General features: G+C 44.0%; 3 protein-coding genes across 3 annotated transcripts; 2 read left to right on the top strand and 1 right to left on the bottom strand.

Moving 5' to 3' along the window:
• The first annotated feature begins 293 nt into the window (after positions 1 to 293).
• On the top strand, positions 294 to 5,935 carry LOC100282678 (uncharacterized). The gene is given in 7 exon segments (NM_001155586.1): positions 294 to 551; positions 626 to 732; positions 830 to 931; positions 1,258 to 1,453; positions 5,116 to 5,244; positions 5,318 to 5,512; positions 5,653 to 5,935. Coding segments are annotated over 7 exon segments (996 nt in total). The 5' UTR covers positions 294 to 395; the 3' UTR covers positions 5,764 to 5,935.
• A 1,308-nt stretch (positions 5,936 to 7,243) lies between these two features.
• Positions 7,244 to 14,256, bottom strand: LOC542668 (outer cell layer 2). Its single transcript, NM_001349505.1, has 9 exons — positions 14,006 to 14,256; positions 13,682 to 13,893; positions 13,478 to 13,595; positions 12,663 to 13,370; positions 12,478 to 12,579; positions 12,172 to 12,381; positions 8,708 to 8,885; positions 8,229 to 8,602; positions 7,244 to 8,033 (listed from the first exon to the last, which is right to left on the bottom strand). The coding sequence occupies exons 1-9, from the start codon at positions 14,249 to 14,251 to the stop codon at positions 7,677 to 7,679; spliced, it is 2,505 nt and encodes an 834-aa protein (NP_001336434.1). The 5' UTR covers positions 14,252 to 14,256; the 3' UTR covers positions 7,244 to 7,676.
• A 1,928-nt stretch (positions 14,257 to 16,184) lies between these two features.
• On the top strand, positions 16,185 to 20,765 carry LOC118473527 (uncharacterized). Its single transcript, XM_035963269.1, has 3 exons — positions 16,185 to 19,332; positions 20,017 to 20,214; positions 20,748 to 20,765. Exons 1-3 carry the CDS (start codon positions 16,186 to 16,188, stop codon positions 20,763 to 20,765), a joined length of 3,363 nt encoding a protein of 1,120 aa, XP_035819162.1. The 5' UTR covers position 16,185.
• The last annotated feature ends 982 nt before the right edge of the window (positions 20,766 to 21,747 follow it).

Genomic DNA, 21,747 nt, shown 5'->3' with positions numbered 1-21,747 from the left:
AATAATCTATATTTATATAATATAAACTACCAAACAACTATATGTAGATTATAATATATCTAGATTATAATCTGGATTATATAATTTAGACTATAATTCAGATTATATAATCTATAAGCTGAAACAAACAGGTCCTTAATTGTTCGGATTATTTGGATTAGAGTTGTTCAAGTTTGAGTTCTAGTTGTTCGGATTCGGTTTTCAGGTTTCGTTTTTTTTTCGAATCATAGAGACGACCGTGCCCCCAGCCTGTCAGACGCCAAACAAAACCCTCGCGCGCCAAAGGCCCTCTCACCAATTCCCCAATTTTTTTGTTTCCATTCCACAAAACCACAACCGCGCGGTTTTCTCCCTCCCCCGACTCCCGCGGCGCAAGCGCAGCCCACCCAAGCGCCATGGCCCCCGCCGCCCCCGACGCCGACGCCTATGATATCCCGTGGGTGGAGAAGTACCGCCCCTCCCGCGTCGCTGACGTCGTCGGAAACTCCGATGCCGTCGCCCGCCTGGAGGTCATTGCCCGCGACGGCAACATGCCCAACCTCATCCTCTCCGTAAGCGCCATTCCGTCGAACACCTTCCCTGCGCAGCACGGAACAGCGATTCACCCTCTTCCCTTTTGGCGCAGGGGCCTCCGGGGACCGGGAAGACGACGAGCATCCTGGCGCTGGCGCATGAGCTCCTCGGGCCCAGCTATCGTGATGCCGTGCTGGAGCTCAATGCCTCAGATGACAGGTTTCTGCCACCGTGACGTGATTTTGTACCGGCGATTCGGGGCTGCCTCGAGTGGTGTTTGGGTTGGATGCCTGATGGTCGATTCGTGCTTTTGCAGGGGTTTGGATGTTGTGCGGAACAAGATCAAGATGTTTGCACAGAAGAAGGTCACCCTACAGCCAGGGCGGCACAAAATCGTGATCTTGGATGAGGCTGACAGGTAAGCCCATCCGCAGGGCGTTTCCACCATCAGTGTGTTATAGGTGCAGTGCTGTATTTACTGAAACAAGTTGTTGTTTGCATGCTTTTTCTTATTTCATTTCAGTATTGGTCGTTGTTTGGACTTGAGCCAAGAGCCTAAGACTAGCACTAGGAGATTAATTTCTTTGTTGACAGTGGAGTGGACAAACCCTGACTTCATTATTTTCCTGACTTCAAATAGAAGTTTTAAAGTTCTGAGCCTAAATTTATTTTCTCAAATGGATGAATACAAACCCGGTATTAGTATCTGAGTATGTGGTTAAACATCACTCTTGCTGTGTGCAGCATGACATCAGGAGCACAGCAAGCTCTGCGAAGAACAATGGAGATCTATTCAAACACCACTAGATTTGCACTTGCATGCAACACATCATCAAAGATAATTGAACCCATTCAAAGCCGATGTGCTATCGTCAGGTTCTCAAGGCTCTCTGATCAGGAGATCCTCGGTCGCCTCATGATTGTTGTGGCAGCTGAGAAGGTAATCTTTGGCACTGCTTATCTCCAAATAAATTCATACATGAACTCGTGAGATGAACTTCTTTTTAACCATTGGCCACTAATAAAGTACTTTGGTTTGCAACATGAAATATCAGTAGATCTATCATAAAGTACTAAGATTAGATAATACCTTGTTAAACATGTGAAAGGGAGATTGTCCCAGTGCTGAATGAAAGCAAAAGAGAAGAGATACCATATCTTCTTGAACTGTAAGGGCTTACCTATGAATGTATATCTTTGGTTGCATTAGATAGAAAAACAACTGATACAAACCTCTACAGTCAAGTGTATATGTTTAATAAACATTTTATTGTTCCTGGCTGTATTATCAATGTGGGCTTCGATATAGCTTTATCACCTGTTGCGACTTAAGAGAGCCCCTTGATTGTGTCCTATGCATGTTTATGCCATGTATGAACCCTAAAGACATGCATGGTTCCTATCATGTATTTCTATAGTTTCCCACATGTTATCTGCTGAATATCCTCCTATAATGGCCTACATAGGAGATCACATTTGTACAAAAAAACTTCAGGTGTAAAGGAGAGGGGGAAGCATAAGAATTATATATATAGACACACACACACACATGTAAAAATGCTTTTATGAAATCATTTCCTTGCAGTGTTAATTCGGAGAACTCGGAGTAAATTGCCTACTGCATCAGCGTATCATTTCCTTTTTGTTCTTGTGAAATTCTGAGTTGATGGTTTCGGTACCCGCTATACCCTAGTACCTAACCCCTTTGTTTCAAAACATAAGGTGTTTTATTTTGTCTTTGGTCAAACTTCTTCAACTTTGGCTAAGTTTATAGAAAAATTCACCACATCTACAACATCAAATTAGTTTCATTACAACAACAACAACAACAACAACAACAAAGCCTTTTGTACCAAGCACGTTGGGGTAGGCTAGAGATGAAACCCCGTATGAAAACCTCAGAGCTCAACCCCCAAAGAAAATAGGGGAAACAAAGGCAAAGGAGAACCGAAAACGACGAAACGGGGGAACACATAAAAGAGATAAAACCCACAAGAACCGGCAAGGTCTAAATGGGCACAAGAAAAGGTCAAACGATTAAGGAGGAAAAGCGGAACTATAAATCAAGGTTCTGGCACGTGAATTGCACACTTCCACCCCTTCCTATCCACGGCGAGCTCTTTATCAATATTCCACTCCTTCAGGTCCCTCTTCACTGCCTCTGTCCACGTCAAGGTTGGTCGACCTCTACCTCTCTTCACATTCTCGGGACGCCTAATTATTCCGATATGTACTGGTGCCTCTTCAGGTCTTCGTTGGATATGTCCAAACCATCTCAAACGATGTTGCATAAGCTTTTCCTCAATTGGCGCCACTCCTACTCTCTCTCGTATGTCATCATTCCGGACTCGGTCTCTCCTTGTGTGGCCACATATCCAGCGCAACATACGCATCTCTGCCACACACAGTTGTTGGACATGTCGTCTTTTAGTGGGCCAACATTCTGCTCCATACAACATAGCCGGCCGGATTGCTGTCCTGTAGAATTTGCCTTTTAGTTTGTGTGGCACCCGGGGGTCGCATAAGACACCCGCCGCTTGCCGCCACTTCAACCATCCAGCTTTAATTCTATGACTGACATCCTCATCGATGTCTCCATCCTTCTGAAGCATTGATCCTAAGTAACGAAAAGTGTCTTTCTTGGGTACCACTTGCCCATCAAGACTAACATCGCCATCTTCATACCCCATGGCACTAAAATCACACTTCATATACTCCGTTTTAGACCTACTAAGCCTAAAACCTTTTGCTTCCAGCGTCTGTCTCCACAATTCCAACTTTTGCGAAACACCACTCCTACTCTCCTCAATAAGTACCACATCATCGGCAAAAAGCATACACCACGGTATATCTCCTTGTATGTCCCTTGTGACCTCATCTATCACCAAAGCGAAAAGATAAGGGCTCAAAGCCGACCCTTGATGTAGTCCTATGTTAATTGGAAAGTCATCGGTGTCCCCATCACTTGTTCGGACACTTGTCACAACATTAGTGTACATATCTTTAATAAGATTAATGTACTTTGTTGCTACTTTGTGTTTTTCCAAGGCCCACCACATTACACTCCTGGGTACTTTGTCATAAGCCTTCTCCAAGTCTATGAAGACCATATGCAGGTCTTTCTTTTGTTCTCTGAATCTCTCCATAAGTTGTCTTAGTAAGAAAATGGCCTCCATAGATCACCATTAAATGTCGCGTGCATTTGTTTGGTCTTGTGTATGCTAATATATTATATAAACTTGGTCAAAGTTAGAGAACATTGACTTAGGACAAAGACCTTACATTTTGGAATGGAGTACTCTACTAATAACTGAATATGGTATTCATCAGTTCTGTTGAAAGTTTTGCTGTTGATACGATACTTTATCTGGAAATACTAATGTTGTTTCAAATAAATTAGCCAGGTGTGTCGTGATAGTTGAGTGTATGCTTCTGACACATACTAAAGCATGCATTCCTTGCAAAATTAGGAGAAAAACTGTCCATGATATGCACATTGTGATATCAGATCAGATGTATTGGAACTTGAAAACAAGCACAAACTCTTATTTATAAATAGACATAGATTTCAACTGTTGTTTGAGGTGCTACTGTATTTATAAACTTTAAGTTGAAATGTACAATAACATATGCATCTAGAATTGTTGCAATCAAGCTAAACTGTCAACCAGCAAATGATCCTTCAACTAGATGGCCAAAACTCGAAACAAAGCAAAATTGGGTCTACTTGATGTATGGAAGTTAAACACTATATGATTTCTAGTTCAAACCCATTTGAACATGGATACACCTAAAGGTGGAGGTAGGTTCGGATAATCCGAAGTCTAACTGGACTCTAATTGCTTTGGATACACTTGGATAAGGTCTATTTAGATTTGGATGTACACCGTCATTTTAATCCAATAAAAGCCAAAATCCAGATTAGGTCAAAAGGTCCAGTTTTCATTGGATTTCTTTGGATCCGAGACGTAGACCAGCCTTCAATGTCTACCTTTGAGTTTACGATGTGGGGTCAATGTATATATCTAGTCACATCAATCTACACAATGTAGCAGTCAATTATACTAAGTCATCCCAGCAAATTTCATCCATTGCTAAAATTTTGCGTTAACAAAATTTTTAATTATAGGCCTGGTTTTCGATGTGTGACCCACGTACACGTGAATATCTAGTCACACCAATCTGCATAAACTAGCAGGCAGTCATACCATGCCATCTACAACAAATTTTTGTCAATAATTTTAAAGTGTGAATGCTGTTTTTTAATTCTAAGGTCCAGCTTGACATAAGATCAATATATAGTTATAATAGTTTTGTTCTTATTGATTCATATTAGATGAATTTGGACTTAAGCAATTGGATGGTATATTAGTCATTTTGTACTACAGTAGGATTGGACTGGAATTTTTCCCTTGGATTTTAATTGTATTCATATGGATTTGGATCCTAATCTATTACCACGTCTGGGTACACCTGTGGTGGTTTGATTTATACTCTGTCTGAATGTATAACAGTTGAACAGCGAGACTCAGTTTTGAGATTTCCCCCCCACTGTCCAGGGCCAGGTTCCAAATTTAATTTCATTTTTTTCTGTATAATCAGGTGCCTTATGCGCCAGAGGGGCTGGAAGCTATCATATTTACTGCTGATGGTGACATGAGACAAGCTTTGAACAACTTGCAAGCTACATTTAGTGGGTTCCGCTTTATTAATCAAGAAAACGTGTTCAAGGTTAATACTCAATTTATCATTTTATGCATGTTTAATGCATTTTCGGTTAGTAATGACACTGTAATGCTGCCAGGTGTGCGATCAACCACATCCCTTACATGTCAAGAACATGGTGAAAAACGTGCTCGATGGAAAGTTTGATGAGGCATGCTCTGCACTGAAGCAACTTTATGATCTGGGATACTCTCCTACTGACATTATCACTACTCTCTTCCGTGTTGTCAAGAATTATGACATGGCTGAATATCTGAAGCTGGAAATGCTGAAGGTAACTTCATAACTTTGTAACTTCTCTTGAAGAAAACTAGTAAAACATATCTGGATACTGCTATGTTACATCATTCGGACTTACAGAGATGCAGTTGATTTCTCCTCCGTTCAACAAGCATATTCTGTTTATTTGCACAGGAAACAGGATTTGCACACATGAGAATCTGTGATGGTGTTGGATCATTTCTTCAGCTTTCTGGTCTACTTGCCAAGTTTGCGCTTGTGAGGGAAACTGCAAAAGCACCATGAACTCGTTGTATTCCAGATGATAATAGCTTGTGTCATGCTGTGCTATCATGGTAACCTAGTTCAGTTAATAGCGCTGTCATGCGTGGCTTAATGTCTACAGACGTGATGTATCTCTGTAAGATAGTGCTTTCTGAAGAAACAACTATCATGTTTACCCAGTGTAGCAGATCTAGCTGTTGTGCGGCACCCATCCTTACTCTTAGGGCTTGTTTGGGAGCTGCTTAGCCCCTCCAATCCCCTCTGATATCCTCTTACTTCTAAACAAGCCCTTAGGGCTGATTTGATGAATAGGGATCACGAGGGATCTATGCTACAAGAGAATTCCTCTCCATAGACCCCTCTTAATCCCTATTCACCAAATCAGTCCTTATTGTTTTCTGTTGCCCCGAATGCCACCTACGTTCAAAATGAATTGGCCTATCTTGGTGTTTCTTGTACTGAGTATGTAGACCATGAAAGGGAGGGTGATGGAGATGGGAGTAACAGAAACAACAGTATCTCCAATTATAATTATAGTTCCTTAAGCATACTTGACAAATGCATGCATTTCGGAATTACTGGTGCTGGATCATGTATCCCATTAAGTACCTGTTTGGATGACTAGTTTTCAAAAACTATGGTATCACAGAACAGAACTATGGCTTTATAAGACATACAAAATTGTGTTTGAAAAGAAGTCACAAGTTAACAAAACCATGGTTTCAGAAAGACAGACTAGAAGATTATTGTATCAAAACACTCAATAAGTTTTGAAAACATCAGTACTTTACAAACGTTCGCTGCTCCAGTTGCAGGGAGGCTGCAATACGACTATACCATACGAGCAGTATTTCTCTAATATTTCAAACATACTTTGCACCTAAATAGAGCTCACGTAAGCTATAGTTGATTGTTAGCTAGCTAAAAATAAATTAGCTAAGGCCTTGCTTAGAGGTCTATGTATCCACACCAATTCATATGTTAAAATTGTTATTCCTGAAAACCAACTGTGCAGGATCATATGTTTGGATGTCCAGAATTACATGCTTATGTTAGGATTTGCTTCTGCTAGGAGTTGTTTGAGGGCATGTTTGGTTCAACGTGTAGGTAGCCTAGCCTTGCTAGGTAGCTCACCATACCGTCGATTTTGAGCGTGCCTCTGAGGCTAAGGATCATTGTCTAGACATCAAGCTGATTGCGAAGTCCGTGTGCCCGGCTAGGGCTATCTCCGCTCTCTATTTGTGAGTGTTCTATCTAAATCTGTTTAATGCCAAACATATCACACCAGGTTGGCTTCTTTCATGTCCAGCACTTAGGCATTCAGTAAAACTGAGCGGAAGAATGTCGCAGGTGACTTTGGATCATACGCTGGTCTCCCTGCCAGAATGGTTGTTTCATTGGAAGTCACCGAAACATACGAAACTGTGACACCCAGTCATTAACTGTATCGATTTCCTCTATCGAAACAGGAAAGCTTGTTTTGGATGACACATCCTTCATAAACTGCCGCTACTCCTACTACTGTTCCATACAAGGTAAATCCACAGTGATCTGAGACTGAATCTCACGATACAATGCTGCATTTGTCTGATATTGACTGTATCATCAAGGGGGGCTCTCCTACATCTATGGTTACAAAAGCAAACCTGATACCAAAAACCACGAGCCAGCCAACAAAAAGCATAGATGACTCTAAAACCACCAAAACCAACCATGACATTGCCCTGGCTTAGGTCCAAAATGCAAAATTTAACCCAGAACAATTGGAGGCTGAGTCAATACCCGAACCACCGCCATTGCTGTGTGCTACGGGCCAGCCCTATGGACCCGTACCACCTAGCAAAGGTCACTACTGTTTTGCGCGGTTCGTTCTTGACTCAGGCTGATCACCAGCTGTTGCCTTGCCTCCATGCCTGAAGCTTCCTGTTCCCAAGTTAACAGACGTCACAGTGAAGTGCCGCCTTGATCTTCTCGATGGTACAGGAGATGAGGCTGTACACGGTGTCCACTGACTCCACCGTCAGCTTTGCTGTGGGCTGGCTGTTCACGAGGATCTGGAATGCAACTGTGAGCAGCGATCCGCGTGCCTTGTGCCCGAGCCCACTGGCGGTAGACCCAGCAGGCAGAATGACGAAACCAGATGGTAAGAGCGCCACGTTCTTCGAGTCCCCTCCACCAAGCACAAGCTGCATTGCCGGGAAGTCCACCGGGGTGTACACGACCATTGCGCCAGATCTGTCAGTGCACGTCTCTTGTAGAATCAAGATGCTGTTCAGGTGGGAGTCTGTATGCTGTAAAACATAATGTGAGCCGTTAATGTTAAGGATTGTACAATCAGTAGAAACAGAAAGAGCAGATCACATTCTACTGTACTTTAAGGATATCGACAGCTCAAGACATGAAAATGAGAAAAACTTACGGACAAGCACAAGCATGAAGGACATAGAAGGTGGGATCAGGAAGTATATTTGGTAGGAAATACTCACATCAGCTCTCAGCAGAGCGACAGAGTTGCCGTCCAGTTGGCCCTTGGAAATGCGTAGCACCTGCTGCATAGGGCCACCATTGCTGAGGATGTCCCACTCAGCACGGAGCTCCTCGTCGCGAAGGAAGTTGAAGAGCCGCTCAGGGGTCACAGGTAGCCATACTGCTGTGGCGACGCTAAGCACCACACCCGGTGGCACCCCAGGTTCATCCACACTGTTCTGCACCATGACCCGCACGTCTTTCCCCGTGCTACCTGTAAAGCCATCCAGCATACTCCATTCGCGGGAAGATGACGCGCCCATCCCTGCGCAGAAGTTCTCCATCATCCTCCGTGCCAACTTCAACAGGCTCCATTTTCCTTCCAGAGAAACCGCTGTGTAGAAGAGTGAAACATTTTTACAGTTTTGTCTCTAGCACGCGACACAGGTACATGCAAGGATTTTTGTACACGAATCTTGTGTATTCAAATTTCCTATACCTGCTGAGTCATGCTCTGGCGCTGCAAGCGATGACATGAGGATGGCCAAGCACTCACACTGGCGTTGCAGTGTTGCAAGCCACCGCCCTGCGCCAAGGGCGAGGCCAGAGCGCATAAGAGGCTGGTAGAGCTGGTGCACGGACGCCTCAGGATATTCTGCATGCTCAACCCATGTGACCTACAGTGTACATGCAGCTACATCTGTTAGCACATTCAAGCATGCCCACATGCAAACGTCTCGAGGTGTTGTAATACACCAGGAGGGGATGGGGATGTTTGCCACACAATTCCACTACATAGTATAGTATTAAGACATGTGTCTAGGCCAATATATTTCTTCTATAACAGATTTTCTTGTAGGTTACGTCATCAATCAATTTTGTAACAATCTATATCAACTAAGTTCTAGTTATATACTACATCATCTAAAGGGTTCAAGCCTATAAAGAGCGCAACACTTTCAGTAACATCTGGTTCTTTATTTTTTTAATATGGTAATCAGAAGCACTAATTAGACTCAATAATCCAACCACCACAATTCCATTGATACTTCCTCAGCCGCAATTTTTTAACCAACCATCCCGTTGTTGAGAAGCTCCACAAAACGAAACATAGCTTCATGTGACATCTTGTTCCTCTAAAAAGGTATTAATGTTATTGACTACAAGTGGGTATACAAAATTAAAAGAAAGCAAGATGGTAGTCTTGACAAATACAAAGCTCGACTACTTACCAAATATTTGAAAGAGTTGTATGATATAGATTATGAAGACACCTTTAGTCTAGTAATTAAACCAACCACTATTAGAGTTGTATTGTCAATTGGTGTCTCCAGGAGTTAGACATTACGACAACTAGACATGAATAACACTTTTCTTCATGGGATACATGAGGAGGTATATATGATGCAGACGCCAGGATATGACTCAAAATCACCAGAGTATATATGCAAGCTGGACAAGGAGCTCTATGGTCTCAAACAAGCGCCAAGAGCTTGCTAATCATGCTTGAGTAAGGAACTCTGTAATCTCTGTTTTGAAAGCTCAAAAACTTATGCATCGTTGTTCTTCTATAAACATGGAGATGTTAGCATGTTTATGCTAGTTTATGTCGATGATATTATTGTGGTGAGTACCAAACGAGAAGCCATGTCCACTCTCATACATAACTTAGAAAAAGATTAAGGCCTTAGGAGAACTTCACTATTTCCTTTAGGTCTGGGCACAAAAACCCGTAACTCGAAATCCGAACCTGGAATACCCAAACCCGAATTCGAAATACCCAAAACCCGAATTTCGTTTGGGAATTTTGGGTAGCAACTTGTAAAACCTGAACTTAATTTCGGTAATTCGGGTACCCGAAATACCGGTCATTGTTAATTATTAATTTGAGCATATGTAATTATGTGTAAGTGTGCATGACTTGTGATTGTAGATTGCCTGTGTTTTTTTTATGTCCATGTATATCATTATTCAAGTTGTTTTTTATACTAATTAATAGGGTGCATGTGTTTTTATGAAGCTTACACAACAGTTCGGGTGGTTCGGGAATACCTGAATCCGAAATTCCGGGTACCCGAATTTTCGGGTATTGTAGAACCATTATACTTTCGGGTATCGATTCTCAGAACCTGAAATTTCAATTACCCGACCCAAAATTTTCGGGTAACCCGAACGCCCACCCCTAATTTCCTTGATATTGAGATGATAAGGATTTCCGGAGGCATTGTGCTCACACAAGAAAAATGTGTCTGGTCTTCTAAAAATGATTGGGATAGTTGATTACAAACCAGTTAGCACCCCGCAGTCGACAAGTGAAAACTTATTGTTCTTGAAGAGTTGTTACGGTCGAATAATACCTCATGTTGACAAGGCCCGATATAACTTTCCCGGTCAACAAGGTCTGTTGGTTTTTACATGTTCCTATTACTATTCATTAGGCTGCAATCAAGAGGATTCTACGATAACTCAAATCAAGTTCAAAAGTTAGGTCGAAGCTACTCAAGTTATCCTTTTTTATTATGAGTACATATTCAGATGCAGATTTGGTAGGTTACCTAGATGATAAAAGACATACATGAGGCTTTGTTGTATTTTTAGGCCCCAATCTCATCTCTAGGAGTGCAAGAAGATAGAGAACTAATCAAGTATTAAATCAGAATACAAGATTTGAGCAAATGCTACAACAACGATCATGTGGGTTCAGATTCTATCGAAGGAGTTAAAGATTAGAAGTTCAAATGCAATGCATCTATGGTGTGACAATATGAGAGCAAAATATTTGTATTTCAATCTCGTGTTTCGTGCCAGAACTAAACATATAGAGATTGCTTATCATTTTGTGAAAAGGGTTACAAAGAAGCTTAATGAGGTTGAATTTGTATCTATTGGAGATCAGGTTACAGATGGCCTCACAAGCTCTTTCAGTGCGTCAACTAGAAAACTTTAAGTACAATCTCAACTTGAAAAGTTGTAACTGAAGGGGTCTATTAAGATATGTGTATAGGCCAATTACTTTGTTGTCAATTCCTTTCTTGTACGACAATGTTTACTATATTAGGTTGTACGACAGGTTTTCTTGTAGACTGAGTTATAGATCAATTTTGTAACAACCTGCATTAACTTAAGTCCTATTTGTATACTACATAATGTCATAATATAAAGGGTTGAACCCTGCATATAAATACAGAGACATTACCCTAGAGGATGCTAGGCTTCCAGGCACCTATGTTTTTTTACACGTAGTAGAGTACTGCATGTCTTAGTTTAACAGGGCCAAATAAACCATGCTCTGATAGCTCAGTATGCCAAAGTTTCAACGAGACGCATCAAATGAACTGCAGACAAGAAACTACCCAGGGGGCTCAAGCCCAAGCTTAGAAGTATCTGATCCCCTTGGATAGAGCTTCTGACTAAATAAAAGCAGGGGAGTATGCTTGGTAGAAGTGCTAGATCTAGAAAATGAGTTAATTATTCTGAAGCAATTGTTTATAACATTCTCGCTGACCAATCCATTAATTTTGGGTGGTGCGCTCGTAACAACAATTAATTTATTGGGGACATGAGCCTAACCATGACTTGTGAATACTGAACACTATATCGCATGACTATCAGTGCAAAATAAAAATAAAATAACAAATAAAAGGTACAGACACTACTAAACATCGAGTATTCTGTTCAACATTGTCATGGTGCTCACGGAGGATTGGAATCAATGATGATTCTTATCGTTATCATGAGTATCGTACAGTTATCAGGAACTAATACGGGCATTTCTGAAGAAGCGCCCAAGTCATAATCGTATACATGGGCTGTGAGCCTGTGACATAGGAAACTAAGGACTTTCAGAATCAATGGTAGGCGTGGGCGCGTGGCAATACTACAAGGATTTGCTAGACAACTAAACATAAAAAAACTACTTGAAATCTTCCTAGAAAAAGATGTAGAAGAATTGCTATGACATACCTTGCAGCCATTGGGGGTATCTTGCAACACGCAACCTGAAGGCAGCCTCCGGCATTTCGTGTTTGTAGCTAGGCACTGATCCGTCTGCAGTCCATCAATGGAAACATCCACTACAGCCCATGCACCCTCAGCAAGCTGTTTGCAGAACCTGAGAAATGTAACCTCCCTTATAGGGACAAGAGGTGAAAGCATTTGTAGTTCTGCCTGCATCTGTAGCAAAAGCCATATGGAGATACCATGCTTAACCACAGTAACAGGATACAGATGTTCTGAACAACAGAACACTAGGGACTATTCAGCACTCACAAGCAGCAATGCACCATTTCTGCTTCCTGCAACACCAGGTAAGATCTCCTCAACGATTGATGCCTTGGCAACAATGCAGTAGAATATGTCTGACCATCGTCTCTGTGGCAATAATTCAAACAACCATGTGAGTTTAAGCATACAGGCAATAGCAAAAACAACGAGCAAGGAGGCACAAGAAGAACCTCATCCATGAAGACCTCCATAAGAGCAGCGCTACTGTCAATGGTGACAATGCCGGATTCCCTAGAGGCCTCAGACACAAACCCAGTAGGCTTCACTCCAACACATGGTGAGAATGCCTTCAAGTACTCTTTAAAGTTTAGAGTCTCCATGATTGGTGAGCCAGGTGAGGGAATGGTTGGAATCCACAGCGGTTCATTCATCCGCGCCATCTTGACAAGCTCATTCATCGCACTCACTGCAAGCTGGGCGAACTTGGACTTGTCAATGCTAACCATCGGCAAGGATGCAGTCACCATGGGCGTGGTCACTGTTCCCGTTGAGCTGGATGTGCTGCCGGCCAACTCGGAGATCGTCGAGACAGGCATTTTGCTCGATGGCACGCTGGAACCAACACCAACAGCAACTGCAAGTTCCAGTGACGAGCCTGTCATAGGATGCGGCTCCTTCGCGAGCAGCAGTTCCATGTGAGACATGGGCTTGCCAATGAACTTGGAAGTGACGGTGCAGACTCGAGCGAGCTCGTCCCTGAGCCTCGCATTCTCGAGGCGCAGCTGGTGCTCTTCGGGCGACAGCTCCCCGAGCACCGCTGGACCGCCACAGCAGCTGCACACCAGGTCCCTTATGGCCTCCCGGATGGACAGGTTCTCGACGCGCAGTTTGTCGTTCTCGTGTTTCAGCCTCGCGTTCTCCTGCCGCTCCAGTTGGTTCTTGCCAAGTTCAGGACCATGCAAAAGCGAAAGCCATGTCAAGCACTGCACCAAACGGCACGAACCAATGGCGCACCTCAAAGAGCTGGGTTTGCCCGGTCGCTCACCTTCAAATGCGTGCGCCGGTTCTGGAACCAGAACTTGACCTGCCGCGGGTCCAGGCCCAGCTGCCTGCTCAGCTGCGCGCGCTGCTTCTCGTCCGGGTGGTGGAATTCCTTGAACATCCTGCGGCACAACGATCGACGCGTGAGCGCGGGCCTTCACGCAAGTTCAAGAAAACACGACGAATCGAACCACGCGGGGGCGCTCACGCTTCGAGCTGTTCGATCTGCCGCGGCGTGTGGCGGTTGTACGGCTTCTTGCGCTTGGGCTTGCGCTGGTTCGCGGCCTCGCCGTCCTCGCCATCGCCGCCGCCAGACAGGACGACGTCGAGGTGTCCGCTCATCATCGACTGTCCCTCGTTCTCCGCCTCCGACGCGTCCTTCGCGTTCCCGCCGCCGCCGCGGCGGCGCCTGGCGTCCACCTGTAATCAACCACAGAACACGAACGCATTCCCGAATCACTCAACCACACGAAATTCGTCCCGCATCGCCCAACCACAGAAAATGCCGTGCGTGCGCGTGTGTAGTTCGTACCACGGTGAGCGAGAGGACCGGCGATGACGCGAAGGCGCCGTACGGGTACTGCAAGCCGGCCGCGGACCCGCCGCCGTCGAGATCGCCGAAGCTCATTCCCTGCTTCGGGTCGGAACTAGGGAGAACAAGCGGGAGACAGGCAAGAACCAGCAGCAGGACTGCAGGAGCGCCTAGGTTGCTGACAGTGGCAGGCTTTCCCTTTTCTACTCCCAAAAAGCTTCCGCCCACACAAGCGGCATTTGCCATCTCCAACCATTCCCTCACGTTTCCCCCACAAGGCTCCTCTTTTGAAATAAAAGAAAATTTTCCTATGTTTTTAAAATTCTTATACCATTACTGTAAAATTCTTGTGTTCCAAAGAAGCCCTTACTTTCTACTATCTCTGACACAAATTAAAATTCGTTTTACCTTTTTACTAGATTCATATAATACTTAATATATGTATCGTGTGTATATATATATATACATTTATAATCATTCATATGAACATGGAAATAAAAATCTAAAGTTAAAACGACTACTATTTTAGGCGCAGAGAGTATTATATTTTATGACACCAGGACTTCTTCAACTATTCACTCTATCGAGCTCCACTATATACTATAATTCAGCTATTTAACATTTTTTTCATCAGTTTTGGAAGTTTAAAAAATCATAGTCTATTTGTACTACCATAATTCACATTGTTATTAGGTTACGATACTTAGAATGGTTAATATTGTAAAGAAATAAAGTAATTAAAGAATGAGAGTAGATTAGAACTCACACCATATATGGAGAGAGTTTCTTCTCTCCCCCCATATGGAGGGAGTAGAGACGACAATGATACCTACTACCCAATAACTACCTACTTAGATTATAGAGTGCTACCTCCGTTTACTATTAAATTTTTGTTCGAAAACTTCGACCACTCGTCTTATTAAATATATTTATTTAAAAATGTAAAATTTTAAATCAAGTATAAAATACCTTAAACAAATCAAAAAAATAGACGATGACTCATCATTATTATTTTTGAATAAGACGAGTGGTCAAAGTTTTTTAAAAAAATCAACGATGTCATATATTTATGAACGAAGAGGGTATAAAATATTAGCATTTATGATACTCAATAACTACTGTTAGATTAATCATTGAATATATTCTATAGTAAATCTAATATAAATGTTGATAGTGCTCTGTATAAACTTTAGCTAGATTTATAAAAAAATGATTTGGTTTAGATCTACAATCACATTCTTTTTATACCGAGTAAGTACCTCTTTTTTTCTAATAAATAACTAAGCAGCACCGTGTATAAATTTGCCAAAGAGACGAGATGAGGATCTGCAGCTTAGACACACAAGGTGTAGAATAGAAGGGGAAGGGAAGTCAACGTCAGATAAAAGAGCCAAGACCCAAAAGCGGTGCAGTGTGCAATCCAGTCCAGGAGAAGAATGCGGAATGCGGGGGCGGGCGGTGTGTCGCGTAGTACTCGCGCGCGCGTGGACGCACAGACGGGTGAAAGAATGATGTGTTCGCCTGCGTTTGGCATGGTCCGGCAGGCACGGGCTACGCGCGGAGGACGCGATCCCGTCCCCCGTCGGCTTCGTGCTCTGGGCTTCCGCCGCCTGCTGCTGCGTATCCGCCGCGTCCGGCGCCGGCTTTGGGCCCTGTCATGACCCTACCAGGAATGCATAGATGCAGGCAAGGAGTACAGAGGGGATAGAATAATACAGCTGTAAGATGCTGGCATTTAGCTGTAATAACAGATTAGATCTGTCATCTAGCTGTAATCCAGCTGTAATAACTGATTAGCAGTTAGAGCCACTTGGGCTGCTATAAATCTGAGCAGTTGTAATGGAGAAGCTATGAATGAAAGAAAACAGAAATCCAGCACCACCACATACCTGTGTAATTTAGGGTTCTTGTCTGATTCGGCCAAGGGGGAAACCTCACGTCGGATGAACCCTAGGGAGAGGGGAAACCATACCTGGGCACAGATCCAAGGGTGGGCGAAACCCTAGACCTGGGTTCCTCACAATTGGTATCAAAGCTATCGAATCCTTGGAGGAGAGATTGGCGGGAAGACAGTTTGACACAAGTTTGAAAGAAGGGAGGTGCTCAGAAAAATTTTGTTCATCACGGCACCTTCAATTAAGCCGTCGGCCCAGTCTCGGTTGGTGATCGAGGCTGTCACCATGGAAGCAAAGCAAGCTGAAGCACGCTGGGAGAAGATGATGCTGGCCATCGAGAAGCTGACAGGGAAGGTTGATGCCATGGAGGAAGAGAGGACGCTGTTTCGCAAGCAAATGGAGGAGACCGGGAAGGCTGTTTCTCTTCTTCGGTTGGAAGCCATGGCAAGGGATATGGATCGTTATGGGAAGGAAGAAGCAGGAGAAAGAGACAACAGAAATTCTCAGAACAGAGGAGAAAGAATGCACAGAGGTAGAGAGGAGAGTTCTGGGCAACTGGACAGAGATGGGGAACAATTGCAACAACATATACCAAGGATGCCCTTCCCAAAGTTTGGAGGAACAGATCCAGCCATTTGGATCATACAATGTGAAGATTATTTCAACCTCTACCGGGTCCCTGATTTTTTTAAGTCCACTATGGCGTCTCTCAACTTTGAAGGTACTGCAGCACGATGGTTGCAGGTAGTAAGGTTGAAGCAAGGGTTGGGTGATTGGAGGAATTTGTCTAGACTGGTATTAGACAAATTTGGAGCTGAGGAATACCCAAGAGCGATGAGGAAATTGTTGAATATGAGGCAAAAGGGGGGAGTGGAAGAATATGTGAAGGAGTTTGAGGAAGCAAGATATGCTACTGCTGTTCATAATCCTACGATGGATGAAACATTTTATGTCAGTCAGTTTGTCAAAGGACTGAAGAATGAAATTCAGTATCCAGTTATGTCCCAGCTTCCTGCTACTGTTCACAAGGCACAACTATTGGCTCAAGTTCAGCAGGATATTATTGATAAGGGAGGAATGAAGTTTACCAAGCAGCCTGTTCTTGGTAGATTGGGAGGAGGAAATAGAGCAGATGGTAAAGGTGTTGAGGTGGGAGGATGGAGCAAGGAGAGACAACTAAAAGAGTATAGAAGAGTGAATGGTCTCTGCTTCACTTGTGGAGAGAAATTTGAACCTGGTCATCAAGCAAGGTGCCAGAAAGGGAATGCAGTCCAGTTACATGTTCTAGTTCCTGAGGATATGGAGAAGGTTTTAACTCCTGAAGTATTGGAGCAAATAGAGCAAGAGGAGAAACAGGAAGAAGAGGAACTGAAGCTGTCTCTGAATGCTATTAACGGGGCTGATGATTCTCAATGTATCCGACTTAGAGCATTGATTCAGCATCAGCTGCTATTGATGTTGGTTGATTCGGGAAGTTCTACCAGTTTTATTAGCAAGCAGATGGTGGAGAAGTTAAAGTTGGAGGTGGAAGAATGTGACCCAGTGAAGGTCAAGGTGGCTAGTGGGGATATTATGGTCAGCACTCAGAGAGTAAGGGAAGTAAAATGGTGGACTGGAGGGCACACCTTTGTTTTCCCTATGAGAGTGTTGGACATTGGAGTATATGATTCCATTTTGGGATTTGACTGGTTGAGGGCCCATAGCCCTATGAACTGTGACTGGGATAACAAGACCTTGGAGTTTTACCATCAGGGACAGAAAGTCCAAATACAAGGAGACTGTGCTAAGGTTACAGAAGTTTCTCAAGTGCATGTTGTTCAGGTGCAGAAATGGTTGAAAGGGAATGAGGTCTGGGCTTTTGTGTTGCTGGAACAGGTGGTACCAACGACAGAAGAGGTGAAGGGGCAGTTAGCAGCACTACTCACAGAATTTCAGGATTTATTCGCTCAGCCTGCAGCCTTACCTCCCAAAAGGGAGTTTGACCACTATATACCATTGCTGCCAGGGTCGGTTCCAGTGAATGCCAGACCATATAGATACTCTCCACTACACAAAGATGAGATAGAGAGACAAGTGGCAGAATTGCTCAAAGCAGGCTTGATTGTTCCTAGTGTAAGCTCTTTTGCTTCTCCAGTATTACTGGTACAAAAGAAAGATGGAACATGGAGGTTTTGCATAGATTACAGAAAGCTCAATGATATGACAGTGAAGAATAGGTTTCCAATGCCTTTGGTGGATGAGATTTTAGATGAGTTGGCAGGCACCCAATATTTTTCCAGTTTGGATATGACAGCTGGGTACCATCAGATTCGAATGGGCGAAGAAGATGAGCACAAGACTGCTTTTAAAACCCATCATGGGCATTATCAATTCAGAGTAATGCCATTTGGGTTGACCAATGCTCCTGCCACTTTTCAGTGTGCTATGAATAGTATTTTGGAACCCTTCCTCAGGAAGTTTGTGCTTGTTTTTATTGATGATATTCTCATTTACAGCCCAACATTGCAAGATCATGTTCAACATTTGAAGCAAGTTTTCACTGTGTTAAGGCATCACCAGTTTTATCTCAAAAGGAAGAAATGTGTGTTTGCTCAGGCGAAATTGCAGTATTTGGGCCATATTATTTCTAAGGAAGGGGTTGCTACTGATCCATCCAAGACTGAGGCCATGGTCAGGTGGCCAGTGCCTACTTCTGTCACTGAGTTAAGAGGTTTTCTCGGTTTGACTGGGTATTACAGGAAGTTTGTCAGGCATTATGGTACTCTGGCAAAGCCCTTGACAATATTACTTCAAGGCAAGAAGGCATGGGTGTGGACACTTGAAGCTCAGAAGGCTTTTGAACATCTTAAGAAGGCCATGACTCAAACACCTGTTCTGGCTTTACCAAGGTTTGAGATACCTTTTGTGGTTGAGACTGATGCTTGTGATGAAGGCATAGGAGCTGTTCTTATGCAGGAGCACAAACCATTGGCTTTCTTGAGTAAGGCCCTGGGTATGAAGAACAAGCAACTATCCATTTATGAGAAGGAATTTCTGGCCTTAATCATGGCAGTTGACAGGTGGAGACCTTATTTGCAAAGGTCCTCTTTCACTATTATGACAGACCATCAGTCTCTGTCTTTCTTGGGAGAACAGCAGCTTCAGTCTGAATTGCAAAGAAAAGCTATGGCTAAGCTTATGGGTCTCCAGTTCAAGATAGTGTACAAGAAGGGAAAAGAGAATGTGGTGGCAGATGCTTTGTCTAGGGTGGGGGCAGCCATGACTTTAGCACTGGTTTCGGAGGTCCAACCGGTTTGGCTTCAGGAAATTTTGAACTCTTATGCCACAGATTTGCAGGCCCAGCAACTTTTACAGAAATTGGTAATACAGAGTCCTGATGAAGATGGCTATTTTCTTCAGCAGGGAGTGATCAGAAAGGATCAGCAAATTTGGGTAGGGGAGAATTCTGCCCTCAGAACCAAAATTATTGCAGCTTTGCATGATTCATCATTGGGTGGTCATTCTGGAATCACTGCTACTTACCACAGAATTAAAAAGTTGTTCTGTTGGTCAGGCCTGAAAACTGATGTGGAATTATTTGTGAAACAATGTGCGGTTTGTCAGCAGGCCAAAAGTCCCAAGCAGTATCCTTCTGGGTTACTTCACCCATTGCCTGTGCCAGCAGGAGCTTGGCAAGACTTAACTATGGATTTCATTGAGAAGTTACCCCGGTCAGAAGGATATGATACAATTTTGGTGGTGGTAGATCGATTCACTAAGTATGCTCACTTCTTTCCCTTAAAGCACCCTTTCACTGCTCAGGGAGTGGCCCAAATCATGGTAGATTCAGTAATCAAGCTGCATGGGGTGCCCAAAACAGTGGTATCTGATAGGGACAAGATTTTTACAAGTGCTTTTTGGAAACATTTGTTCAAGCTCTTGGATATTAAGCTTGCTTTAAGCACAGCCTATCACCCTCAGACAGATGGGCAGAGTGAGAGAGTTAATCAGTGTTTGGAGATGTATCTCAGATGTGCTGTCCACTCCAACCCTCAGAAATGGAAGTCTTGGCTATCTTTAGCCGAATTATGGTATAATACCACTTTCCACTCATCATTGGGCTGTTCACCTTTCCAGGCCCTTTATGGCTATGAAGCATCTGTTCTTAGAATTCCTTCGGTCACAGGGCAGGAGGATGAAGGAGCTGTCCAGTTTGTTCAGCACAGAGCTGAGCATAGTGAGATGTTGAAGGCCAATTTGGCTAGAGCTCAACAGAGGTATAAACATTTTGCAGATAAGAAGCGGGTTCCCAGGGAGTTTCAGGTCGGGGAACAGGTTTTGCTCAAGCTCCAGCCTTATGCTCAAAATTCTGTGGTCAATAGACCTTGTCCCAAATTTGCATTCAAGTATTTTGGGCCTTACACAGTGACTGAGAAAATTGGGCCAGCTGCTTATCGTTTGGCTCTTCCACCAGAAGCTCAGATCCATCCTGTCTTCCATGTTTCCCAACTCAAACCATTTGTTCCAAATTATACTCCGGTCTTTGATACTCTTCCTCAACCAATGGATTTGGACAGGGGATCTCTGGCTCCGGTAGAGATTCTGGATCGCAGAATGGTCAAGAAAGGCAATACGGCTGTGGTCCAAGTGCTCCTCAGGTGGTCTGGGTTACCATCATCATGTGCTACTTGGGAGGATTTTACTGTGGCCAAGACCAGATTTCCAAAGGCCCTTGCTTGGGGTCAAGCAAGCTCTCAAGGGGGGGCGGATTGTCATGACCCTACCAGGAATGCATAGATGCAGGCAAGGAGTACAGAGGGGATAGAATAATACAGCTGTAAGATGCTGGCATTTAGCTGTAATAACAGATTAGATCTGTCATCTAGCTGTAATCCAGCTGTAATAACTGATTAGCAGTTAGAGCCACTTGGGCTGCTATAAATCTGAGCAGTTGTAATGGAGAAGCTATGAATGAAAGAAAACAGAAATCCAGCACCACCACATACCTGTGTGATTTAGGGTTCTTGTCTGATTCGGCCAAGGGGGAAACCTCACGTCGGATGAACCCTAGGGAGAGGGGAAACCATATCTGGGCACAGATCCAAGGGTGGGCGAAACCCTAGACCTGGGTTCCTCACAGGCCCGTCCTTTCACGACCGCCGCGCGGCTCGGCAGTTGGCCGCGTCCTTGTTTGTTTCTGCGCGGAGGGGACACAGCGGAGTCAAACCGGAAAGGGAGGAGCGGCAACGTGTGTTGGCTGGTGCAGGTCCAGAATTCGACGGGTGTTGCTGTAGCAGTGTAGGTGCCATATGCACACCGAACCTGACCTGTTGGTGTGGTCTTACGACTCAGCTGGCCCATCTGCCAGCTGCAATGGCTGGTGCCTGCCCATGGTACACGTAGACGACGGGTGGCAAGCCAAGGGGAGACGGGACGGGAGAGGGGCCTGCACTGCACCTCATAAATGCAGGGTGCCTTGGGTAGTACTAGTAGCCGAGGCGTGCGCGGGCCTGGCGGTGGAAAGGAGAGATGGGCGCCGGTGAGACTACAATGACGTCACTGGCCGGTGACACTGTTAAGTAATTAGACAAATTCCAAATTAAATTCCGAATATAAATCATGACCAAATCAGAAGAACTGAAATAAAAGCCAAATCAGATGATGCGTACTGATTAGACTTACTGATTGTTGGCGCGCGCCAGGATCAGCTGGGTCGACGATGTCAGAAGATCACGAGCAGTCGCGTGAAGACGCTTCCCAAAAACCTTATTCGCCCTCTCCCGGTGCAGGATCTAGAAGACGAAGGGTTCCGGAGACCTGCTCTCCTGATCGCAGATGCACCTCTGCGGTCGGGACGAAGGGAACTAA

The sequence above is a fragment of the Zea mays genome, chromosome 10 (assembly GCF_902167145.1).
Source record: "Zea mays cultivar B73 chromosome 10, Zm-B73-REFERENCE-NAM-5.0, whole genome shotgun sequence".
Lineage (NCBI taxonomy): Eukaryota > Viridiplantae > Streptophyta > Magnoliopsida > Poales > Poaceae > Zea > Zea mays.
The sequence above is the reverse complement of the archived record's forward strand: the minus strand, read 5'-3'. Positions and strand labels throughout refer to the sequence as shown.

What these genes read in the sequence shown, in the direction of transcription:
- LOC118473527 (XM_035963269.1), top strand. Translation starts at nt 16,186, where the DNA reads ATGGAAGCAAAGCAAGCTGAAGCACGCTGGGAGAAGATGATGCTGGCC. An exon ending in GAAAGGATCAGCAAATTTGG is followed by an intron (nt 19,333 to 20,016) that starts GTAGGGGAGAAT and finishes TCACCTTTCCAG; the next exon opens with GCCCTTTATGGCTATGAAGC.
- LOC542668 (NM_001349505.1), bottom strand. Translation starts at nt 14,251, where the DNA reads ATGGCAAATGCCGCTTGTGTGGGCGGAAGCTTTTTGGGAGTAGAAAAG. An exon ending in CGGTCCTCTCGCTCACCGTG is followed by an intron (nt 13,894 to 14,005) that starts GTACGAACTACA and finishes GGTTGATTACAG; the next exon opens with GTGGACGCCAGGCGCCGCCG. An exon ending in TGGAGGTCTTCATGGATGAG is followed by an intron (nt 12,580 to 12,662) that starts GTTCTTCTTGTG and finishes TTATTGCCACAG; the next exon opens with AGACGATGGTCAGACATATT.